The 15,822-nt window shown below is 39.9% G+C and overlaps 1 protein-coding gene across 1 annotated transcript in view; it reads left to right on the plus strand.

Moving 5' to 3' along the window:
- Positions 1 to 6,076: 6,076 nt before the first annotated feature.
- The window catches only part of ESYT2 (extended synaptotagmin 2), a 63,349-nt gene continuing 53,603 nt past the window's right edge, over positions 6,077 to 15,822 (plus strand). The window contains exon 1 of the mRNA XM_054390031.1: positions 6,077 to 6,430. Coding sequence (XP_054246006.1) covers positions 6,077 to 6,430 — 354 coding nt within the window. The remainder of the gene's footprint in view (positions 6,431 to 15,822) is intronic.

A 15,822-nucleotide genomic window follows, 5' to 3' on the forward strand; every position in this document is an offset into this window, starting at 1 on the left:
ACTTACTCATTCCCCCGCCCGTGCCTAGCCGGAAGCAATAGTTTGGACTGTTTGAGTGGCTGCAGGAAGGTTTTCCTCCTGGAGCTGATACCCAGATAGGTTTCTCAGGCGAAGGCGTCCCGCCGGGCACCATCCTGTGAGGCGGGCACGGAGAGCTCACCTGGGCAGCGTTTGAAGCACTGTTGTTCTGCTGTTCGTTACCGACTTTTTAGATGCTAAGTATCCCATGAAACCATTCCTTATTGTATCTGAATCACTTCTACTAAAAGTCACGCACGATCACTGTGGAGAGGAAAAAAAATCATAACGCTTAATTTAAATCTGCCGTTTACCCGGATGTTAGGTAGAAGCAGATAGGAAAAACACTTGTAGAAATAAAATTGTTAACAATATTCCCGCACTAACAAATGCCAGAGATGTTTTCTGCAAGAAAGGGGCAGCATACCAAACACAAGCGAAGTAAACTCGACATCAACGCCTGCAGGAAAGGTGTGTGCTATTTTCTTAGCAAATATTTACAACCTATTTACAACCTGTCAACATCTGCAGTTTAAAAGACTAAGTTAAAATTCCTTCAGGCATGTGTAACTTGTTGCTTATTTTATTTTTTTTCTTTTTAAGAGTAAAAACACCAAAACTTAATACATAACTGTTAACAGTTAACATCAGTAATGTCTGTTGAACTGGCTACTGAGAAAAAATACAAGCAAAGGAAGAGGTAATTTTGTATTTGAGAAACATTCTTGTCATAGTTACAGAATCATAGAATTGCCAGGTTTGGAAGGGACCTCAAGGATCATCTAGTTCCAACCTCCCTGCCATGGGCAGGGACACCGCACACAAGATCAGGTTGCTCAGAGCCACATCCAGCCTGGCCTTAAACACCATCTCCTTGGGCAACCTGTTCCAATGTCTCACCACCCTCATGGTGAAAAACTTCATCCTAACATCCATTCTGAATCTACCTACTTCTAGTTTTGTTCTAGTTCAACTAGAGTTTGTCACACTGACTTCAAAAAGATAAAATTTAACCCCTTATACTTGGCCTTAAATAGCCAGTTGTTGATTATATAAAAGGCCTTGATACCGTTGCCCCTTAGACATGTTTTCAGAATAAATTTAAAATGCTGTAAAAGTTGCCTGGACTTTGAAATACTGTCCTTTATCATGGCCTTTATCAAGCAAAGGCAAATGAGCAAGCAATTAGGAGGGAAAACAAAACACCCAAAACCCAACAACCAACTCTCTATATTTTATTTTAAAAAACCTAAACCAACACATCACCATAAACTGTAAATTTGACCTTTAAGGGCTAAATTGCATCTACCAAATACCAGCATCTATAGGTACTACACTATTTATAAACATTCTTATGAATTCTTTAGCTGTCTTTGGCAGAACAACTATCTATAGTCATATCTTCTGAACAAATTAAATGTGTTCACAAGTCACCTTGGATTAACTCAGAGTGCTCTTTAGTCAAGGTGGTGACTGTTACATGGAACCAGGCATCTGCTTAGTAAAGAACATTCCACAGAAAGGCTGTCCTACATAGGGGTACTGAAAGTGAAAAGTACCTTCAAGTACTGTAATTGAATTGTGGGTTTAAAACAATGTAGCAAATGCCTATATGTAAGACTATCAAAAGCAACGGAGATATGAAAGACTGGACAGAAGAAAAAGCCATTTTTCAAGTCATGGTCCAATTATCTGTTCTTTATAATATGTGTATGTATTTGTTACCAAATACAATTTAAAAAATGTAAGTAAAAACTAAACACATCAGGTTTGGCTGCCAACGGCTTCTTCTTACTCCTATTAGCGTGTACTAGTCAGGCAGCTTTATGGCCAGAGAAAAACTACTGATGTCAAAAGGCACCACTAGAGGGTTTGAAAGAACTTTTCAAACCTTAAAGCCAGGGATCGAACTGAAGTCTTAACTGTTGCATGAGAACACAACCTACAATAACACCTTTGGAATAATAGAACTAAAATTTATGCACGTTTAGATGTTTTGATCATGTATTAAACTACAGTTTCTCACCAATGTAGTGGAAAAAAATAATTTTAACGCACGTTTAACTTCTATATGCTTTTTTCTTGTCTCGCTTGGTACACATATTTTATTCTTCGCCTGCACTGTTATCTGAAAAACAGGAGTATACAATAACACATCTTTCAAAATTAAGTAGTAATAAGAACAAAATTAAGTAGTAATAAGAATTTTTAGATGTTCCTCTCATCCTGTAAAGCAGTATTGCATTTTTCTTCACCTCAGTATGGAATAATACCAAAAAAATGAATGGAAATATCAGCCCTCATAGGGACAACATTACAACCCTCCACCATGCTCAAAATGATGACACATTTATTTTAAAAATAAAAATGTTTTATTTTCTATGAAGGAAGAGACACATTAAGATCTAGGCTTTTTAGCTATATACCCCCTCCACCCCTTGCTTTTTAACCAATTTTTGCTGAGGCCTTGTGAAGGTGAGAAGAAAACTCTAATATTGCTGTCAGCAGAGGTGCACAAATGATCTCTTGCAAAGTATTCACAATGCTTATGTTAGTGAGTCCTCCATGTCCATAAATAGAAAGAGCAAAAATATGGCTTTCTGAAATAAACTTTTCACCTATCAACTGTCCTCATCTCCATCTTTCTCTCGCAACTGCTAGTGCTGGTGCCCCTGCACAACAAGAGATATTCCACTTACAGGTTTTATAACCCTGAGTGTCCCTGCCTTCTAGGTGATATTTAGCATGATTTGAGATTTAACATATATGTTTAGCATGTACTCAGGTTTTCTCATTAGCATACCAACGGGGGTTTACTCTCTTAAAATTGCAGTTAATTAGGCAAAGGTCTTCAAAATCTGGCCTTCAAAATCTGTTTTGAAGTTGGGCGTTTATGTTATTTTAGCCTTGCTTAATTGGTTTTAGCCAAAACAGGGCCGTCTTATCTTCATAAGACTCCCTTTTTCAGGTTTTTGGCAGGCCAGCTTCACAAAACTTCATTTAACACAAATACCTGCTGATTGTAAATGACCTTGGTCCTGAAGTATACTAAACTTGCTGTCCTGTCCCATAGGAAGCTAGGGAATTATCCCACATAAGTATAAGAAAATAGGATCAGGAAATACATGAATGAACAATTCCAAGATTCTCAAGTGAATTATTAAACAATTTATCAGCACCAGAATATTAAACAAATAGCTTGTGTTTATCCAGAAAAAAATATGAAAAACTTTATTAAAGAGTAGCTGACCTTAATTTATCCCCTAGTAGCAAGAGTTTGTATCTTGATTTTAACAAGACTCTATTGTCCCTATTACAACAGTGGGTATGCTAATTTCATAGCACTCAGTTTCTTCACCAAAACACTGTGGGGAGCCAAGTCAGTTATCTACAGGAGTTCTAAGAAGTCTTTATCAGAACTTTCTGTTGATTATACAGGTAAATGCTATCTAAATTACTGCTGCAAGGTCTTGCTTATCACCCATCTCTAGTTCTGATTAATCAAACTTCTGTATGAGCTAATTAATTGCTCTGCCCAGGATCAATGCTAGGCTGTCAGGCCTACCAGAATGCTACCACAAGATTAATTTATTTTCTGATGCGCTGCTTCAGTGTATTAATACTGACTCTATGGGGTATTGCTCTACAAATTCTATATCCAGCTCATTTTCAGATTACACACTCAGACATAAAGGAGAGCAGAATAGGACACAGCATATGGTAAAGTGTTAGTTGGCAAACACGATGTTAATTCAATTGCTTTTTTCCTTCTGATTCTGAATTTTCTTTTTGATGGGTGGTACAGTTGTATTCTGCTTCAGACACTGTGAAGTCACACAGGGAATTATAATGGAGCAACGAAGCCCAAGACTGAGAACAAAGGGCTTGAAAAAGTGAGAAAATATAAATAGTATTGGTTGTAATGAAGGAAGCCAATATACAATATGGCAATTTGGGCTTGATGTTACTGAAACTCAGGAGTGAGTTCATAAGAAAGCCTATATAAGCAAACTACGTAATTAGAAGAGGAATATGACAAATGTAGAAATTCTCTCACATTTACAGTAGTTTGATATTATTGGTATCCAAAGGAGTCACAGACCTCATAGTCCCCACTTAGGGTAACAGGCTTTTACAGGGGCTTATGCTGCACTCTCAGTCTCTTCACTGTTACAGCCTGAGGTGTTCTGAGTTCTCTGGGAAACTCAATGTAAATTATAATTTCAATGCTTGGTTTACCTTGCAGTTGTAAATTGTCCATTTTGTTGGTTTGTTTTGTATCATTTGATGCTTCTGAATTTTCATCTTGGCTAAACTAAGTATAGAGTTGGAAAACATCCTCTCAGTGGTAGGGAGGGGGTAAAGAGCAATATAAACCTATGGCCAGAAATTGTACTTAGAGTGATCAGTTCATTGTGTCTGATCATAGGCATGGAGAGAATTTGGAAAGATGATAAAACAGAACAGCACATTCAGTTGTCAAGATACATATTACTCTTCTGATTCTGCTGTGCAGCTCTGAGCAAACAACTTTTCCTTTTGTGTTGTTGCCTTTCTGACTTTCCATTTCCGTGGATAATTAGGATGAAGTTGCTTTTACTTCTTAAGGAAAGGAAGCTTACGCAGCTTTCCTATATGTCCATTTGTATGTGTTTCCATAACTTTTCAGCCTACTGGCTAAATTCACACTCTCCTAGTCTCATAAAGTCCTACAAATTTTGTTAAAATTCTCACTAAGTGAAAGATTACCTATTTAAAACCAAGAGAAAAAAAAAAAAGCCAAAGCCTCCTGCTGAATGCAAGTGTGTACCAGCAAACTGATAAGCACACAGCAAAGGACAAGCAACAGCTGCCCCTTACAAAATTGGTAGTTACATTATTGAAAAAGATAAAGGAGTGGTAGGAGGAATGAGGTGGTAACCGGGTGTTACTGTTTTGAAGGGATACATGTCACAAGGTTGTAGAAAATTAGATGGTTTAGTTCCACAGATTCAGGAGTTGTGTAATCCCGAAAAGATGAGTGCCACTTCAGGTACTGCTGTGTCTGTGGATTAACAAAATGACAGAGGTACCAATTTCATCTGAGGATGTGAACAAAGCTTCGGGAAACACCTATTGTAACTGAGGAGTGGAGTGACTGTGGTTCCTTTGAGCCACTGATTAATTTGTCCTTTAATAACATCCCTTTAAGGAGGACAAAGAAAAGTAAGAAGCTTGTTACTGAAGGGTGTAAAAGGTGAAAACCATTCAATGGCACACATGAATAAAGAAAATGGGAAGGTGGGGTGGCTTCCCCATGAGGAAGCACACTAATTAACACGTTGGTGGGAGGTGATGTGGTTTAACCATGAGGAAGCACACACCAGCGCGTTCACTATTCCCAACGCATTAACAAGCGGGTTCTGCTTCGTGCCACAGCAAGCGCCCGTTTCGTTGTTATAACCTCCTCTTCCCGCGGCATGTTGCCCCCTCCCTTCGTTCCTGCGAGGCCAAGCATTGATTGCCGGTGGCCGCTGCGGGTGGGCGGCTGGGTTGGCTGCCCCAAGTTAGGCTGGGCGAGGGGCTCCCAGGGGCAGCGAGGAGAGCTTGGCGAAAGGCGGCGACAATGTCCTGGCCGGGATCCCATCGTGCAGGGCAAACCTGATCTCCCTAGGGCAGGCCCGTAAGGGAAGGATGAAAGACTTCCGCCGGCTAGGGCCCGGCAGAGAGGAGGGGACCGCGGCCGCCGGAGGCAGGGGGAGGTGGCACGCCGGGCGCCAATAGAGGAGGCCGGGGATAAGGCGCCTCCTCGCGGTACCACGACTCGTCCTCCGCAGCAGCACTCTGCCCGCGGTCGGCGGTGACGGCTTGGGCCGGACCACCCCGAACCCGGAAGCGGGCGGCGGCTAGTGTCGGTGCGCGGTGAGCGGGGCCGGGCGCAGGATGCGAGGCGGAGGCGCCGCCGCCGCCCTGCCGCCCTGCCCCCCTGCCCGCTCGCAGCCAGCGCCCGAGGAGGAGGAGGAGGAGCTGCAGCAGCGGGAGGAGCGGCAGCAGTAGTAGGAACTGCCGCTGCGGTAGCATGAGCGGGTCCGCGGCTAAGCAGTCCCCGGGCGCGGGGTCCGCCACGGATCCTGCTGCAGCGGAGAAGGCGGCGGCTGGGGACTCGGTGCCAGAGCCGCCGCCGCTGCTAAGCGTGGATGTGACAGGCTTGGTGTCGCAGTTTGCGAGGAGCTTCGTGCTGATCTTCCCCGTGTATGTGCTGGGCTACCTAGGGTTGAGCTTCAGCTGGGTCCTCATTGCACTATGCGGGCTCTTCTGGATCCGCAGGCACCGCGGCGGCAAGACTTCCCGCCTCGGCCGGGCGCTCGCCTTCCTGGAGGACGAGGAGGAGGCGGTGCGGCTCAGCGTCTCCTCCGCGGATCTGCCTGCGTGGGTGAGTGGCCAACACCCTTCGGCGCTTCCGAGGGAGCACCCGCGCCCGGCGGGCAGGGCAGCCGCGGGGCGGGCCGGGGCCTGCCACCTCCCCATGAGCTGCGTGATGCCCACACCCGAGGCTGCCCTGTCTTCGGTCTACAGAAGAGGCTCCATGCAGGCCGGAGCCCCAGAGCCGGCCTGGGAAGAGGGAGGGGGGTGAGGAGGTGGCATCCCCGCGCTCCTACGCTACTCGTCTCCAGGTCGCCACCCTCTTTCGGGCTTGCTGTGCTTGAGCGGCGGTTCCGGACGTGGGCAGGCAGAGGCACTCTCCCTCGGCTGGGGTGGCCTGTCCCCGGGGCGGGCGCGGCCACCTTGCCCGTTAGCTCCCGTGGCAGCTGAGGCAGCCGCGGCTGCCGTATGGTGACAGCCCCGCGGCGCTGCCGTGCAGCACTGAACCTGTCATGGCCGGGGTTTCCCTCGCAGAATAAACTTTCCCTCAGGGTTAGAGTTTTATTTTCCCTCAGATACCAGTGACGCACACGTCTGGGATGTAGCGAAGTCTCTAAAGCGCACAGATGTCGTGACTCGGGCAGGAACCTTTTCTTAAAAAGTTGAGATTAGAGGTAGACAAAATCGGGATCTTAACGGTTTCACTGTTTCCAGTAAAGCATTACTTAAGAGGGAGCGGCATAAAAATGAGCTGGTATTTCTGGCTGGTTTCAGGGTTGTGAAGTGAGGACGAAGGTAAAGGGGCTGGGGTTGACTTTAAAATGCTTTTTTTTGAAAGCGAAGTCTTACTTTAGAAGTTTCAGGCATCCTAGTAAGTCTTTAGAACTACATATGTTTTGGGGGGGTTTTGGCTGAAGCTCAGCTTAAAAGTTGAATACTTTTTCTTCGTAATATTTGCTTTGGAAGATAAACTATACTGAACACGCCTGACAGCCAGCCACCCAACAGTGTCAGTGCTCATCCCAGGCCTCTCTATGTCCTGATCTGCTGCACTGATCAGCAGATCTTGGTACTGTCTTAATCTGCATACTGAAATCTGGAATGTTTCAGCTAAATCTTTCTGTGATTTCTTTTAACTATTGTATTCTGCTCAGTGATAGCCGTCCACACCTCTGCTATGTACTCCTTGCAGTGGCTGTGCATCCGGCAGTGTTAAAATGAGAAGTATCCAAGAAGCTGTTTTCATGTGATCCCCTGACGTGACCTGTCTTAGCTCTGCTAAGTAAGTTATAGGAGTTCCAGACATCCAGAACATAGCATATAGGTGTGAGATGGGAGTCTTTTTTACTCCTATTTCTTACCTTTTACTCAAGTTCTAGTGGAAGATTGTGGTGAAAACAAATAGAATGTTGAAGACAGATGAAGTAGTTTTATTGCTTGAAACTGAGATGTGAGTCTTAAATAACATGGTTAATAGCTCTTATGTTAGCTCTGTATTGTTTTTTTCCCCTGTAAACATGCAGCAGTAAAATGGAAGTGTTCTGATTTGATGCATTTAAAATGAATTAATTGAAGCTAGGTTTGGTGTAGAGGGTTTTATATAGTAACTATCTGCTGGTAACTAAGCAGTAGATATTCAAGTGTAGTGCTGTGCCTAAATTTTAAGTCATGATTTGTTACCTTTGATAAAATCGCAGTTAATTCCTATTGGAGTTGTCCAAATAACTAAATATTTAGAAGGGGGCCTCTTGACTTAAGTCAAAGTTAAAAAAAAATCATAGGGATGAATGAGTGCTGGTTGGAAACAACTGCATATCCCTATGGTACTATGAGAAAGCAACTGATCAATGCAGTTTCCCCAAAAGTGTGACCTTCTGATGCACCAGTTGGCAGATGGATCATAAATTACTGTGGGTTTATTTGTTTGCTTGTTTTTGTGGTTTTGTTTGTTTGTTTTTCCCTCTTTATTAATGTTGCTAAACTTTAAAGGTCTTGGTTCTATTCTCTCTGCTGATATATATGCAATATTATGGAACTATCATGCTTCCAAATAAAGGTAGCTTCCAGATCTGAAATGCAATCTGGAAAAGAGAATTCTTCTGAGAACTGACATCCAGCTTAAATCAAAAGTGGTCTTCAGTGTCTGCTGATGTAGTCATTAAGCTTTATTATGAGTCTTTTTGCTACCTCTGTAACATGTCTTGGAAAACTGCTATTCTCCTTCCTTCTGCTTTGTGTGTTGTCTTGGAGATTTGTGGATTCCAGTTATATTTCAAATAAGAGCTACAGAATGGTGTATGAAGCCTGATGTCTCTTTAATAGGTATTAAATTTATCGATCCAATGTGAACTCCAAACTGCAGTGTGTTCCTTTGGTTTCTGGTCAAAGAAATAAACTTTAAATTACTCGAGTAGGGCAGTGCTATCTTTTAAATATGGCAATTTTTATTCTTTGCTGGGACCGAGAGTGAGATATGATAAACAATTTTTTGACTAAAATAGTGTAGTGCCCAAAACATTTATCTGACATTGTATCTTTCTGGGCTCTTGATTGGAAAAGAACTTTATCTAAGTTCTTTTATGTACAAGGTGTCTTATATAAAAGTGTGATTCTTCCACCTTAGGGTTTATTGCTGCTTTAGTGATTTGTGTTAAATATTCAGTAATGCTGCACTGAGTTACTAATTTTTAAGAAAGTGCTTGTTGCAGGAGTAACAAATTAAGATGTTTCTGCTGGCAGTATGCTCAGTTACGATTTGAAAGTGATACTGTTGTGCTATCATACTAGAGTTCATGATGTTAATTATTAAGTTCCTAAATTAGATTTAATTCTTCTATAAGCAGGAGGTTATATAATAGGAATATTCCATACTGTGCATGTAAAATGAATTAATTCAACGTGTCTACAAGCTATTTAAAACATGAACACTGAATCGTTTAAAAGAAATATGTATGTACTAAAAATATTTTGTTTACTGTCTTTAAAGAGTAAGATCTGTACTTGTAGACTTGCTAATGTAGTTACAGCTTTGCTGGGTGGTTGGAAGATGTCACTGATTATATGGAGTGGGAGGGGGCAGAAATGGGTACTCTTCCAAGTAATTTAAAACTAGGCAGGAGAAAATGAGAAAGGATTGGAGATCAGAATGAATTTTAAAACAAGTCGTTTCCCCTTTCTTAGGAACATTTTTATACACTAGATGTATTTTATACTGTAATGAATGAAAATAACTTGCAAACATATACAAGGAAATCAGCAGTGTTAGAGGATAGACAGTAAGAAACCAGGACTCTCAGGTTTTAAAGACCAGGTATCCCATTGTCTTGTAATTTTAAAACAGTAATGAAATTCCATAATCTTAAGTAGTATTACGAGTTTTCTTCACTCTTTCTCGGAACAACCAAAAAAAATAATCAGTTTTGCCATTGTAGAGGTTTTTTCTTTGCTCAGTGTGACTTTTTTAACATGCCAGCTTACCAAGTGTGACATCTTCTTGTGTAAGTGAAATTTTGACTCCTGTTTTCTTAAAGATAAAAAGCTGTGCTGGTTTCCACCCCCCCAACATCCCTCCAGAGCAATTGTAAAATTGGCCTGGTACCAGGAACAGTATCTGTGAGCAGTCTGTCAGCGATCAGTAGGGGACCAAAATAGGAACAAATCTTATTGGTTTTAAATAATTTATTCTGATACCAGGTTTAGATAATTTTCTTTGTATCCCTAACCATGTATCATACAGAAACTGAAATGTTGTACATTATTGTAGTGAAAGTAATGACCTACTAAAACGTTAATTACAAGTCTGCTTTAGCGTTTTGGGTCCTACAGACTCACTTGAGTTTCTGCTCTAGTGTGGAGTGACTTTTTGGGTTTCTTTCTGTTGTTTTGTTTTCTTGCCTACATAAGGTAAAAGGAAAAATCTACTACCTCCATCTAAATCAGTGTCTTGTCACCTTTTTAACTGAGCTGATTTACAGTCCTATTGTGAAGAAATCTGTTGGATCTCCTTTCTTTTGGTAACCTGTATGAATTTTTTTCAGATTGAGTATGGCGAATTACTGCTGCACTGCTACAGCATAGCTATACCTGTAGGAGGGAGATACTGTCAGCGTGTACCCTTTCTACTACATGCTGATGTATAGCTACTAACTGGATCTTAGATGGATATTTAGGACAGGAGTTTTTTCAAACAGCCCCTGCTAATGGATGTTAAGTACATACTCAGTAAACCTGATGAACAAGTGGACTTCTACACTTTGTGTTTTTAATTGCTATAGAACAAAAAGATCTTTCTCTTAACTTCTATTATAGTTTTGGTTAGTGCTCTTATTATTGTAGCTGTAGGAATTTTACAAGTTTTTTTATACAATTCTAAAATATGCAAAGGAAGACTGTGAGGCATTGCAGCACATTCTTGTGATCCTTTCTGCAAATGTTAGTTGAGCACGTTAGATTGAATTTATGGAGGAGTGATTTATAAGAAAAATTACTTCCATGTATGGCTAGTTAATGCTAAGCTGGATCTAATCAGTTTATGTGGTTAGTACTGCAGTTGGCCATGGCTGCCAGCCTGCATCTGGAAACTGAAGGAATGTGAGTAAGAGTTAGAGTAATAACTTGTGAATGCTTAACAACTGAAGTCTGCGTCCTCCTCTGCCTGGTAATGTCCTTTCAAAATTGTCCATTGTTCTAGGTACCTCATACTGTATGTATATATACCCATGTGCATTGTGGAATTTTAAAAGGTTTTTGAATTTTAGAAAGAATGATAATAATTTTTTGTAGTTAGGGGTGACTTTTTAATTTTGGTTCAGTATTACTTTCTGTAGTTAAGAAGGTAAGGTGTGTAACTTTCAAAGAGTACCCCATAGTTAAGAAACAGGTGAATGATGGTTTTAGGAACGGACAACCAGAGAGGAGAAAAAAAAAAAAAAGGCATTTATTTGGGAAAATTGATCATATCTCTCTGTTACTCAGTTTTCAGATTTACTGTGTTAAAACTATGCTGAGGTAATGTCTGTTGCATAACAATCTCTCAAATTGTAATGTAAGCAACACTATATGGTGCATATTTAAAGATCCTTTTCCAGAATATTTATGGTAGAAACCACACGATGAACTCATGTTTATGAACATTATGTCAAAGTACTAATGAAAAATACCGAGCTGAAAGTAATAGTGTGCTTCTTGAACAGTTTTTGGGTGCCGCAGGCCTTCTAAATCTCTGTGTACAATACATTATTTTTTCATATAACAAATTGATATTTCCTGTCTAAATAGTTTTGCATATAAGGACTGGCCTATCTTTAGCTATATTTAAAAACTTAGGAGTTATAAATGCCTTGTCAGTAAAGACTTTATAGAAGAAAAAAATATGAAGAGTAGCAGTTGACCTTGTGTACTTCTACAAGATTCTTGTCACTTTAAATTGCTGCTACTTTTTGAGACTGTTGGTACATCAGAGTGCAGTTAATATGCATTCTAGGATTTTTTTTTTTTTGGTTGCTTTGAAAGCCTGCTAGGGAATAGGAAGATGAATCAGGGTTACTGTCAAAACATTCTCACTGTAGTTTATAGTAATGAAAACCTGTTCTAGAAATTTCAAGTATTCAAAACAATTCTTTGGTGTCTTATTCTCGTGTCTTGAAGTGAAAGAGACAGCATTTTGTTTCTGGTAAAATAAAATACTTTGGCTTAAATAATTTGATTTATATTGCAGTTTATCTCCATTTTATGAAGTCATCACTAATTATATCACTGAAAAGGTTCTCTAATTGCTGAAATTGCCTGTAACAACTTCTTTGAGGTTTGTAACAATTTTGTGTTGATCGTATGCTTGTACTGAATCTGAGGTGTGGGTTTGGGGAAGCTGTTTTTAAAAATTTATTTTAAAAGATGAAGTCTTAAAAGAATGCTAATTTAAAAATATCTTCTATACTGTCTGAGTCCTGTTTATCAGAGCCTTGTAGTAGTATATCAGGTTCTGAAAGTAGCAGTTAATGATTATAAATTAAGCCATACCATTGATTTGGTATGTTCCAACATGTAGATACAAAGAAATCAATTAAAGAGTGTAATTCTTCTAGAAGGATTACAGAAATAAGAGAATTTGTATGAGACATTGGCAGTTTAGATACAGAGCTTTGTTTTTCTTTATTGTTGAACAATATAAATTAAACCTAATACTATCTTTTCCTAAGGAATTTTAGATGAGACACCCCACCAGCAGCTTTGGAGCTATTCTGTAGCCTAGCAGGGGCCAACTTTTAAGTTTTGTGTACCAAATCTGGCAGACAGCATGTAGAGCTGCCTTGATATTTGGGGGAAGTCCTGAACCACTTCAGTGAAGAAAATGAAATCCTTATCTGGTGTTTGTGAACAGTTAATGAAAATAAGGAATATACAGAGATGAAGTATTCAACGTAGAATCATGTGAATTCATGTGGAGGAACAGTGTTTTGCTAAGAAGAGAGGAGAGTGTTTTTGTTTTAAACAACTGTTTGAATTAAGTAAATTATGAAGCCAAACTATTTAGAGTGGTCTGGCATTTTATCGTTTGTATAACTTTGGGATCATATAGCACTTCAATATTTCTGGGTAAGATTTGTTTTAGTTGAATATGGAGATTGTTCTGTAAAGTTTAGAAAGAAAAGGTTGGATGAGGCGTAAGAGAGAAGACTCAAATAAGAACTTGCTCAAAGTGAGTTGTGTGTGAAATGGTGGAAAGCAGTTGTCAGCTGGATGTGTTTGGCAGAGGTTGTAGTCGTCCAAGATGGGATGAGCTAACCCAGGACTCCTCCTTAGTCCTGTCTGCCATGCAGTGACTTACTTTCTCATTTTGCAGCAAACGAAACAGAGGCTCTAGATGGGACTTGCGTATCTTAAACAGTATTAATACCTATTTGGGGGAAGACTTCTCACTCTGAGTTAACTTCTGTTGGGGCAACTAGGAGAAGATAATAATGTAATTAAAGATGTGTGTGTATTTTTTTTTTTTAAATGAAGAGCCAACTTAAATTCGTTTTCTTTTTGGCACTTGCCACCTTCTCTGTTTTGCTTTCATAGGTGGTGTTCCTTTTGTTATATTTTTAATACAAGTTTTGTGACTTTTCTTAGCTGGCAATACTGGATTGTTGGAAAGTGAGTTAATACAAACTTGGCACATCAGCTAATGGAGTAACGGAGAGCAGTAGTAGGTTTCTTATCCATTGACTAGAATTACTCCAGATTAAACTTGCTTTATGAGGCAGTTTCGTTGCAGAGAGAAAGTTTCAAAATCCTTAATCCTTTCTTGATTTAGGGAGCATGTGTTCAATGAGTATGCTGGTCTTGCTAAATCCATTGCGTTTACTCAGCTTCTCAGGCTGCTTTGCTTTGGCTCCTTGTTCCTTAACATACACCTGTGTAGGCTCTGGTTTTATGTCAGAGTTTGGGTGAGGAGCAATGTCCCATTTCCTCTTGAATCCCATAGATATGGTGCCTGGGAGAAGGAGGAAGGGAGGTGCTTTCTCAGCCTTCTTGCAAATTTGCTTGATCCTCACCCCCAGTGTAATTTTTTATTCCCAATAGTTTCTACCAAGCTTCATGTACCAGTCTTTGTTAGATTGGTGGAGTTCTTATTTTCTTTGCAGTTTAAATGGTACAGCCTGTTTTGTTGTTGTTTGGCTTGGTTTTGTTCCCTCTATGTGCTTCCTGTGATATTGTTAAAAGCTAGAGAAACAGTTCCTTATTTGTCTTATTTGTAGGCTTTTCTCTGCATGCAAATATTGCAGAGAGAATGTGGGATGACTAAAGAATTGCTAGTTTGAGACTGCAGAAGCAGTCTCTCTAAACAAAATAAATGTGCACTCCTGGCAAAAAGGGCATCCTGCATCCAATTGCATTTCCCCAGTGCCTTTTTGTGCCAGCATTAGAATTTACTTGGCCACCTAATTGTAAGTTTTTTGCCAGGTTTTAATGTCCATCTGACAAAGTTCCTTGAGTGAATTTACTGTGCAACCACACAAGTGCTAGTGCCTACAAAAAGGAGGTTATGGAAGCCTGTGGTCAGGTTGAAAGTGAGATGGAACAACAGCCTGTATGAAGAAGACCTTCTTAAAAAGAAGTGGCAGATATTACTGCTGAAGGGTCTTGGTGGGGAATCAAAGTTTGGGCTTGAGCAGTTAATGCTAACTTTCACATCCAAGTTCGAGTTGCCCTTGTTTTTGGTGCGTGGTTGGATCACATGAGCTCCAGAGGTCCCTTCCAACTGGAGTTTTCTACAATTTTTGTTTTAAGATGTCATTTAAATTAGCTTTCAGTCTCCAGTAGAAATAAACTTTTTCTGCATAAAACATGAGTATTTGTGTAATTAAGTGTACTAGGAAAGAAAAAATAAAAATTTGATAGCTCACTTTAGAGAGGTGTCTTGTAGGAGGTAGTGACACTTCTAAAGTCAGTCAGATGCCTGTCACCTAAATAGCTAGTATTAAGTTCTGTGCAGCAAATTGGTAAAACATACAATTTTACAAATGGAAATCCTGTTATATAAATAACCTTTGGAAGACTAATGTTTCCATATAATGAGTCATTGCACAAAGTTTTGTCTGCTGCACCCTGATGACTACAAAATTCTCCTTAGGAGTTGAAAATTTGAAACAGGGATAACGGTTTCCAGCTGAAGCAGTCTTAGAATTAGGTACCATTAAGTTGTCACTAGAAATACAAAACTAGTTTTCCTTGGCTGAAAATAACTGTCATATGACAGCCAAGCATTACATTGTCATTTGACTGTCCTTATCATATAGCAGCATGGGTCAAGTTTACATTAGTTCAATTGCAAGCACTTCCACCTAAGAGATTTCTTTTCTGCAAAGTAAAGTGCATACCTTTTTCATCTGTTTTAATGAAGACTTTAATTGAAAAAATCTAATGCACTCTAAGCACTGTTGTTTTCCTGACCTTTGTTTTCATTCCTTCAGTTAAATACTGGCTAACATGAATTACCCAAACTGACTGAAATAGCTTCCTTGGGGAGGATTTTGAAAGATGTAACACCATATGCAAAATTAAATCTATTGACAATACATAGTCTTGTATTCCATCACTGCCTACTGTAAAAGGAAGATGGGAAGAAAGCAGATGAATCCCTAGAAATGCAATCTTACTGTTCTGTTTTTAAAAGTAAGAAGATATGTTGAAGCCTGTAGGTAGCTATAAAACCTTAGTTGTTCTGATTTGAATTAACTGTTTAGTGTTATGATCCACAGTTCTGCTCTTAAAGTTTGTGAATTTTCATTTTTAAAATAGCTTCCTAAAAAGTATTGTGGGGGAGCTCAAATGGAACTTAGCATCTCTGAAAGATCGTAGTTTGCTTTGTATTTAAGCATTATTATTGCTGCTTTGTCATACATGGCCCTTCATGGATTCTTTCAGATCTGCATAGCTTGATATAAATAAATGAGACTGTGCTTTATCAAGATGCCC

Source organism: Indicator indicator, chromosome 20 (genome assembly GCF_027791375.1).
Source record: "Indicator indicator isolate 239-I01 chromosome 20, UM_Iind_1.1, whole genome shotgun sequence".
Taxonomy (NCBI): domain Eukaryota; kingdom Metazoa; phylum Chordata; class Aves; order Piciformes; family Indicatoridae; genus Indicator; species Indicator indicator.